The sequence below is a fragment of the Octopus bimaculoides genome, chromosome 21, assembly GCF_001194135.2.
Source record: "Octopus bimaculoides isolate UCB-OBI-ISO-001 chromosome 21, ASM119413v2, whole genome shotgun sequence".
Lineage (NCBI taxonomy): Eukaryota > Metazoa > Mollusca > Cephalopoda > Octopoda > Octopodidae > Octopus > Octopus bimaculoides.
In genome coordinates, this window is record NC_069001.1 from 15,652,104 (window position 1) to 15,662,663 (window position 10,560).

Genomic DNA, 10,560 nt, shown 5'->3' on the forward strand with positions numbered 1-10,560 from the left:
GGGAGCTGGCAGAAACGTTAGCATGCCGGACGACATGCTTAGCAGTATTTCATCTGCCGTTACGTTCTGAGTTCAAATTCTGCTGAGGTCGACTTTGCCTTTCATCCTTTTGGGGTTGATAAATTAAGTACCAGTTAGGCGCTGGGGTCGATGTAATCGACTTAATCCCTTTGTCTGTCCTTGTTTGTCCCCTCTATGTTTAGCCCCTTGTGGGCAATAAAGAAATAAGTAACATAGTTAGATAAGATGATGGTAACATTGGTATTGGTAGTTAGATAAATAGGTAAGTTGGTGATGCCAACGGTATGTTTGTGGCAACCTAGTTAAGTAAGCTAGTGATAACATATTTAATGAAAAGGGGACAACAGAATTCTTATAAAATTGTTTCTTTTGACATCATTTACCTCCTTCATTTATTATTTGACCATTTCAGATTTAAGAACCATGTCTTTGATCTTCAGTTCATAGAACTAATAGCACGATGGTTTACAAATACTCAGGTGAAGATAAAATCTGATGTGGCTAAAAGCAACAGCCAAGGAAAGAATATTTGCGACATTCTACAAAAGCTTGAGAAGAAAATCGATTACCTAACAGAACCTCATCCTGATAAATTGGTAAAGTACCTGGTGCCACTACAAATCTATAGAAATATTTGTGCACAACCTGATTTTCTTTAATGTTTTTCATTCTTGATGGTCTTTGTCAGTTTGTTTTGTATTTATAAACAATTGCAGCGTGGAAGGTGTTTATAAGCCATTTAAAATAACACACAAAAACCGTTAGATTCACTTCAACATTTAAATTTAATTTGCCAAAATATTTCCATCGCTTTGAGACCGCGACCTATTCACTGACAAAATGCTGCACAGAATTTTGTTAGTGAACAGGTCGCGGTCTCAAAGCGACGAAAATATTTTGACAAATTAAATTTAAATGTTGATGTGAATCTAACGGTTTTTGTGTGTTATTTTAAATGGCTTATAAATACCTTCCATGCTGCAATTGTTTTCGTTCCAGCATACGATCTCAGATCAGGTCACTTGCTATGCAAGTACATCTCCGCAATTTGTATTTATATTTTTGTGCAAAGAGTTTTGATTCATTTGTTTGGAATTTATTTTTAAATAACACAAAAATACAAATATAAACATACAGACAAGATGTTTGAGCTATGTTAGACATTTTATGTCTCTCTTTTTTTTTTTTTAAGAATAGCTTGATGTATTGGTGGCCTGTCAACAGCATTGAAGAGCATAAAGATTAAAGTTGTAGTTGACCAAAAGTTAGCTGGCTTGGAGGACTGGCAGCCAGGTGAATATTGGAAAAGAGTTATCTGTATCCTGATGATTTGCACCTGGTATCAAAATGCCAACATCATGATTGCTACTCATTACACTTTAAAGGCTATAAGACATGACACGGACAACAACAACAGAGACATAGCTTTGACAGCTGGAACAAACACAGAAGGTGTTCTGAGGGTGTGCCAGCCCTCATCTTAGAACAGGGCCTAAGCTCAATTCAGAGGGCTGTGTGAAATTGCTGGAGAGAGTTGCTGCCGGAAGGCCATATGTGTGGCAGTAGGATTCAGTTCCTTGCCATACTTCCAGAAGGAGTCAGAAATGGTTGTCGAAGAATTTCTGATTTCCCCAGCCCCAATTTCTGGCCTCCTAATTCACCCAATTGTAACTCCATTGATTTGTATATGTAGGATGCAGTTAAAAAAGGTACCAACTGCTCTGCCTGCAACACACCAAGGCCAAGCTGATGGGCAAGCTCTAGGAGATGTTCAAAGATCTTCCCAGGACACAGTGAAGAACGCATGCATCAGGTTCCAGAACTGTCTTGAGACCGTGATGGAATCTGAGGCTGGCTACTTTGAGTAAACTGTTATCTCCCAGTCATAGTCTAGCTGATAGTTTTTGGTATTTTAAAATACTTTTATATTTGGATGGGATATTGAGCTTTTCTTTTCCTTTTACACAAATTGTCAAATTTAGACCAAACACCTTGTGTGTGTGTGTGTATATATATATATATATATATATATATATATATATATATATATATATATATATATATATATAAATAAATTTAAAATGTTAAAATAAAAACAGAACACAAAGGATTCTGTTTTTATTTTTACATTTTTAATTTATTCTTTTACTCCGGCCACGATCTGGCATATACAGGTGCTTACAATTATCAAGTATTACCTCTAACATTTACTTTACCTATATATATATATATATATATATCAAAAAGTTTGCAGACTAGTTATGTTTAATAAAAAAAAAAATAACTTATTTACCTAAGTTTTAATATCATCTCCTTCGAAATAGTTACCTTGCACAGCAATACACCAGTCTCAGTGTTCCTGCCACTTTTGGAATCTGATCTGGGAGTCATTTTCTGTAAGTGAGTTGTGGACCTTCTACAATTTGCTCTTGATCTCGACAATGGCATTAAAATGGTGACCTTTGAGCTGCATTTTTATCTTGTGGAAGTGATGGAAGTCTGCAGGTGCCAAATCTGGTGAACAGAGCAAGTGCAGAAGTGATACCATGTTTTTTATTTGCGAGAAACTCAGAAGTGAGGAGAGCTTGATGACAGGGTACATTGTTGTCATGAAGAATCCAATTTCTCGTGCTCCACCACACCAGTTGTCAAGCGGTGGTGGGGGGACAAACACAGACAGAAAGATAAACACATACACATACATATATATATGTACACACAACAGGCTTCTTTCAGTTTCTGTCTACTGAATCTACTCACAAAGCTCTGGTTGGCTGGTGGCTTTAGTAGAAGACACTTGCCCATTATATTATACGTGATAAAACTAGTAATGGTTATAAAAATAAAATTAGAGCTAAGTAGTGTGCTGCTATTTCTAGCAGGTTGAGCAACTGTGTAGAATCTACACATTTGCTCAACCTGATATAGAAAATTTAGCTAGACCTCATCGGACACAGGGAAGTCATTTACTTGCCATGTATAAAGTAAATTTACAACTTTTGTCTGTATTAATTTTTTTCATCATTTCACTGTTATAAGCTCATATAATCCTTTTTTTTTTGGAGTAAAATTCATTAATTATTATCCATGTTAATTTAGTTTAGTCATGATACCTTCCTCACCACTTAGGTGGGTCCTAGACATAATAACTACTTAAAAAGAGGCGCAACCAAAACAAAAGGTTAAGAACCACTTTTCTAAAGTATCCTACATGTAAATGGAATTATAATAGAAGACTGGCATTCCACTACTGATCTCTGTGTTATTTTATTTCTGTGTTGTTTTAATGTATCTTGTATTACATTATTCCATGATTAAATCATCTCAATTTCCTCTTTTTTCTTAAATCTGTAGAATGATTTCCAAGAGCTTTGACTGCTATTTTTAGCAGGTCAGATGACCACATAAAGGCTCCATGTTGGTTCAAGTTTAACATTCTTCGTTTTGTTTACCTTTTTTTTTGTTTTTGTTTTTATAATATTTGATAAATTTATATAAATCTAGCTTTTCTTAATAATAACATTTTATTTATATAATAGTTAATGTTCTAAATATTTCTTTGACAGAAATGTTCCCCATCAGAACTGACAGTAGATTTGGCAGATGCTTTAACACAATTTTGTTCCCGGGCCATATATTTAATTAGTCCAAAGAGCGGTAGAGAGTCATGTAAGTATTATCATTAAGGCAGTGAGCTGGCAGAGTCATTAGCATGCTGGGTAAAATGCTTAGTAGCATTTTTGCCAGTCTTCTCATTCTGAGTTCAAATTCCATTGAAGTTGACTTTGCCTTTCATCCTTTTGAAGTCAAATAAAAATAAGTACCAGTTGAGTACTGGGGTCAATGTAATTAACTTATACTCACCTCCCTCGGACTTGTTGGCCTTGTGCCAAAATTTGAAATCATCATTATCATCATCATCATCATTATTATTGTTATTTTTATCTCAAGTTTTGATGTAACTCCTGGAGTCTTGCATGCAAAGCAGGCTGATGCAGCCTACAGCACCATGCTATCTGTTCTTTTCAACTAATACTTTCCTGATTATTTTGGCCATGCCAAGGAGACAGACCCTTTGCAACAGTTCTATTGGGCACTCTGTTCCGATTCCCTTTATATTCCTCTTGATGCCTTTTGATACTGTCCCCAAGGACCCAACAATAATTGACACTATCTTCACCTTCTTCATTTTCCATAGCCGGGCTATTTTTGTATTTAAAAGGATCGTATATATATCTATTTTTTTGCCTTCTTTCTTGACTATTCATGCGTCAAAAGGGCATGCAACATCAACTATATATCACATGTGGTGCATCTTGTCCACCACCACTAGGTCTGGTCTGTTATGCTCTAGCACCTGGTCTGTTTGGATTGGGAAATCCCAGAGGATTTTGCAGGTCTCCAACTCCACCACTCTCTGCTGTTTGTGTACATTATTAATATTATTATTACTAAGGAAACAAGCTGGCAAAATCGTTAGCTTACAAGGCAAAATGCTTAGTGGCATTTTGTCCATATGTAGGTTCTGATTTCAAATGCTGTCAAGGACAACTTACCATTTCATTCTTGTAAAGATAAATAAAATATGTACTAATTGATCTCTGGGGTCAAGGTAATCAACTTATGCTCTCCTTCAAAATTGCTGGCCTTGTAAAAAGATTATTATTATTATTATTATTATTATTATTGCCTTTGCACAGCTTCTGACACTGGAGATTTACTATGGTGTCAGCTGTTCACTACCAGTGAACTAAGGTAACACCTCTTATTTTTCGAGCACCTTCCGGAGTATTCGAGCGGTTCCAAGCAGTGCTGTTTTCTGCAAATGCTCCACCCTTATCGCAGCACCTATTTGTTCCACATACTTCTCAAGATCTTTATTCACTGTTCCCAGGGCTCTGACAATTATTGGTACTACCGCTACCTTTTTCATCGACCACAACTGCTTAACTTCCCAAGCTAACCTGCCATATCTCTCGACTTTTCTTTCTTCCTTATCGCATACCTTGTTGTCAGCTGGGCATACTATGTCTATGATCCAGCATAGTTTGTTTTCTTTCTCAATAAAGACTATGTCTGGTTTCCTATTCTTTATCTCATGGTCGCACTGAATAATAAAATCCCACAGGATCTTTGCATTTCTATTTTCGACGATGGCTTCAGGTTTGTGGTCGTACCAATTTTTTGCTCTGTCAAGTCCATACTTGTCACAAAGTGTCCAATGGACAAGCCTGGCTATATTGTCGTGGCATCTCTAATATTCCTTCTGGGCTAGTGGCGTACATTGGCTGGTAATATGCCATACGGTTTCACTGTTTTGTCCACAGATTCTGCACTTATCACTTTCTGCTGTGTTGTCTCTTCTGTATTATTATTATTATTATTATTATTGTTATTGTTATTGTTAAAGCAGTGAGCTGGCAGAATTGTTACTGTGCCTGACAAAATGCTTAGTAGCATTTCTTCTGACTTTACATTCTGAGTTCAAATCCTTTCAGGGTTGATAAAATAAATACTAGTTATGCACATGAGTCAACATAACCAACTATCCCCATCCCCACAAAATTTCAGGCCTTGTGCTTATAATAGAAAGGCTTATTATTATTTTTACCCTTAAAGTGGAGACCTAGCAGAGCTATTACCACACCAGACAAAATACTCAACAGCAATTCTTCTGGCTTTTAGGTTCTCAGATCAAATTCTGCCAAAGTCAACTTTGCCTCTCATCTTTTTGGGGGTTGATTAAATAAATACCAGTTGAGTACTGGGGTTGATATAATCAACTAATCCCCCCTCCCACCAAAATTTCAGGCCTTGTGCTTACAGTTGGCAGGATTATTATTATTATTATTATTATTATTATTATTATTATTATTATTATTATAGAGGCAGCAAGCTGGCAGAATCATTAGCACAATGGACAAAATGCTTAGCAGTATTTTGTTTGTCATTACATTCTGAGTTCAAATTCCGCCAAGGTTGACTTTGCCTTTCATCCTTTCGGAGACAATTAAATAAACACCAGTTGAGTACTGGAGGTTGATGTAATTGACTTAATCCTGTCTCCTGAATTTTAGGTTTTGTGCCTACAGTAGAAAGTATTATTATTATCATTATTATTATTATTTAAGGTGGTGAGTTAGCAGTGTCATTAGCATGCTGGGAAAAATACATAGGAACTTTACGTCCATCTTTATGTTTTGAGCTCAAATTCCACTGAGGTCAACTTTACCTTTCGTTCTTTCGGGGTCGATGAAATAAGTACTAGTTGAGCCCTGGGGTCAATGAAACTTATCCCCTTCCCCAAAATTGCTGGCCTTGCACCAAAATTTGGAATCATTATTATTATTATTGTTACTATTATTACCTCCGCTTTGGTGAAGGCGGAGTTATTGTTTTCGGTCATGTTTGTTTGTTTATCCGTGGACAAGATACACAAGAACCACTGGATGGATTTGGATGAAACTTTCAGGGGTGTTTGGCCTCGTGACTGGCACAAACTGATTATATTTTGGAATTGATCTGGTACTGGACAAGGATTCTGGCTTGTTTGTTATATTTACTTTACATGAATTCTTACGATCTTACATTGACTTTCAAGTCTTTTTTCTGATTATCTCCCTTGAAAGCACACTTATGATTCCCACGTAAGTTATGGCAGCATTGCTGTTTCCAAAGTTTTATTTTTGTTTCTCTGTTATCAATTTTACTCATGTCTCTATCTTGGCAGAAACTGATGGCTATAGAACTACATAAACAAATGGCAGCAAAACTGTTCAGAAATGAAATAACACTAACATATTCAGTAACAATAATAAATTTAATTTATCCTCAACAATTTTTAGTTTTACCAATTTTGAATATATCACTCCTGTTTAAAACCTCTTACCTACTTGACAATTGCATTTCTAGATCTGCCTTGAAGGAAGCTTTACTTTTTGGACTCATGTTTTTGTGTGCAACGATGTTGTTAAACCTACATTAACAGCACCATATGCAGGTCTTTTCCAATTTCTTTCATGCATGGATAAATTTTTCACTATAGACCTTAATGGTCGTAAAGACACTATATCAGTGGATAGACTAATAAAGCCTTCATAGAGAAAACTGTCCCTGTTCCAACTGCAAATGACACATACAGCATTACAAACACAGCCCACACACCCACCTTCACATTCCATGACTACCATTGTGATCAATCAGGTACTGGACAAGGATTCTGGATTATCTTTCCAGTTTTTTTACTTAATTCTTGAGAGCAGTCAGGTTCATTTTTAGTATTCTCGTTTGTGAGAGCAGTTGAGTTTATTTCAGATATTCCCATTTTAAAAATCATTTCCAGCTAATCGTTGAGGGGACGTTGGTGTTGCCTTGGCAGAGGTTTGTGTTCTCTGAGTACTCTTATTATTATTATTATTATTATTATTATTACATTTGAAGGTGGCAAGCCAGCAGAATTGTTAGCACACTGGGCAAAATGCTTACCAACATTTCGTCTATCTTTACATTCTGAGTTCAAATTCCGCCAAGGTCAACTTAGGCTTTCATCCTTTCTGGATTGATAAATTAAGTACCAGTGAAACTCTGAGGTTGATGTAATCAACTACTCCCCTCCCCCCAATTTCAGGCCTTGTACCTTTAGTAGATAGGATTATTATTATTATTATTATTATTATTATTATTATTATTATTATTATTATTAAAGTGGCGAAGTGGCAAAACCATTAGGTCATTGAACAAAATGCTTGTTGGCACTTCTTCCCACTCTTTTTGTCGCTTTATATGCTGAGCTGAAATCCTGCCAAGATCAACCATTGTAAAGAAAATTGATGAACAGTTGCAAAGATATTCAGTGATATTTGTTGAAGCCAAGTGACACAGACACTCCCTTATCCTCTCACCATCATAAGGCAGCGAACCAGTGATTGAACTATTGAGGACTTGTGACCCATGTTTCTATTGATCTTTTACTTGTTTCAGTCATGTGACTGCAGCCATGTTGGGTCACTGCTTTGAAGGGTTCAACCTCTCAAAGAATTCCACTCCAGGACTTATTCTCTTTAAGCCTAGTACTTATTCTATCAGTCACTTTTGCTAAACTGCTAAGTTACTAAGACATAAAAACACTCAACCACTGATTGTCAAGTGGGTGGGAAACAAACACAGACACAAAGACACACACAGATATATATATATATATATATATATATATTTACACACACACACACGTTAGGCTTCTTTCAGTTTTCCTCTACCAAATCCACTCACAAGGCTTTTGTCAGCTCGAGGCTATAATAGAAGACACTTGCCCAAGGTGCCACACAGTGAGACTGAACTCAGAACCATGTGGTTGGAAGCAAGCTTCTTACCATACAATCATGCCTGTGCCTATGATATATAATATATATAAATATAAATACAGGAGGTAGGTTCATCTAATTTTACCTTCTCTCCTAAAACTTGTGAAAAATGATTGACTTATACTGATGAATTTTTTTTTTTTTTTTTTTTTTTTTCTTTTTCAGCAGCTTTCAAGTCAGGTTTTCTGAATGTCCCAAGTGAAGTACCTCCTACTTCCAAAGCCGGAAAAATATGGACTGACGATGTTTCTATCTTTGTTGCTAAAAACATTCTTCGGTAAATTAATCTCACATTATTAATCTTTCACTTCCTGGAGACACACAGGCCTGCATCAGCCAGCCTAGTTCTCAAAAACGCATGATATCACAAAAATTATAGTAACTTTATTTACATTCAACTTGTAGGAAAGCGTAAGTGAGATAGATAAGTCTGATCCCTTCTTTCTCTCATTTTTCATAACATAACAGAACTGATCATATGATATTTCTAGCCTTGGTTGTGACTAATTTGTGTTATAATGAAGACAATATTACACAGGACTACATGTACTAACCTTGTTTACCTTCAACTTGTAGGAAAATGAGGAACTCTCTAATATAAGGGAGTTAAGTCTGATCCCTTCTTTCTCTCATTTTTCCATAACAGGACTGATCATGTGATATTTCTATTCAAACCAATCAGAAGAATATTGAAGTGGTCTATGCTATTACTAGCCTTGTTTGTGATTATTTTGTGTTATGATGAAGTGATATATGATATGACTAGACTCTCAGGATGTTGTGTATGATATAAAGTTTTGTGGCTATTTTAAAAATGAATACTACAGATTCAGTGGGGGATATTCTTCTAATCCCATTTTATGTTACTTTTTTTTTTGCAGGACTAACAAATTACTAAACAGTTCAGACGGGAGTCTGTTACCAAAAGGTAAAACCCCTAAACATTTTAACTTAATTTATGAATTTATTAATTAGCTTTGAGCCTGATTTTAAACCAATCAGCATAATTTATGGCAATACCATACTAAGAACACTGAGTGTAGTTAAGTAGCTTCCAGCCCCATTAGTGTTTTTTTTTTATCTATAGACCCCTTTGACTACTATTTTATTCTGGTGGACTCTCATAGCCATTCAATGTTTAAAAACTAGTTTTATAGAAACCTCTTTCAAAATTCCTGTTTTGTTTTTCACACATTAACTTATCAATGTTGAACTATGTAGAATGTTAGAGAAAGGAACCTACCTGTTTCTTGAAATACATACCAATACATCAGGGACATGCCTACCCTGAATGAAATAGATCGATAGTAACATTTTCCTTTTATGGCAACATATGCACCTAATTCAATAAAGGTTACTCTGATTATTATAAATAAAATGCAAAATATTTGATGTTTTTGTAGATTAGGTAGGCATAATTCACTCCTGCCTTTCAATCTCAGTATTAAAACTACACATTGCACTGCTGTAGCACATGTGCTGCGTACATTCCCACAACAATGCTTTCTTTATGAACTATAAAGGCAGAAGTAAAACTGCATCCAACTCAGATTTTGTGTGTTTTAACTGCATAAATGTCACCAACTGCCTACCCAGTTTATCAATTTACTATTTTGGTGTGTGGACTCCCAAAACTCTTATGTGGATCCTCTAGGGCCACATAGATCCCGGTTGAGAGCCTCTGGTTTAGATGGTGGCTGCTTGGCAAGCCTATGTGCTGTAATCATCTTTATGGTACATGGTACAAGTATAGCTGTGTAGTTTAAGAAGCTCACCTTGCAACCACAAGGATTCAAGTTAAATCTCATTGCAGAGCACCATGGGAAAGTGGTTTGAACCATAGCTTTAGGTGACCATGAGTGTGCGAGTTGAAATTTGATAGACTGAAATTGTGCAGAAGCCCATTGTGTGTGTGTGTGTATTAATGATGATATGTGTGTATATATATAATATTTTTATTTTGGTTGAGTCAGTCTTTTACAGCTGTGGTTCATGGGGTCTTCAGGCAAGTTCTGATTAAGTAATATGTCTGAAGACTCTGTACTCAATGGGACTGACTCAACCAAAATAAAAATATAATAAATTTCTACTTTGGTATTGAGTACTCTTTTTTCTGGCAATGACCACTTAATGGATATATATATATATATATATATATATATATATATATATATATATA

General features: G+C 35.7%; 1 protein-coding gene across 1 annotated transcript in view; it reads left to right on the top strand.

Moving 5' to 3' along the window:
* The window catches only part of LOC106875255 (coiled-coil domain-containing protein 180), a 141,675-nt gene extending 132,304 nt beyond the window's left edge, over positions 1-9,371 (top strand). The window contains exons 24-27 of the mRNA XM_052975307.1: positions 434-617; positions 3,588-3,690; positions 8,547-8,658; positions 9,263-9,371. Of these exons, the coding sequence (XP_052831267.1) occupies positions 434-617; positions 3,588-3,690; positions 8,547-8,658; positions 9,263-9,356 (493 nt within the window). The 3' untranslated portion in view covers positions 9,357-9,371. The remainder of the gene's footprint in view (positions 1-433; positions 618-3,587; positions 3,691-8,546; positions 8,659-9,262) is intronic.
* The last annotated feature ends 1,189 nt before the right edge of the window (positions 9,372-10,560 follow it).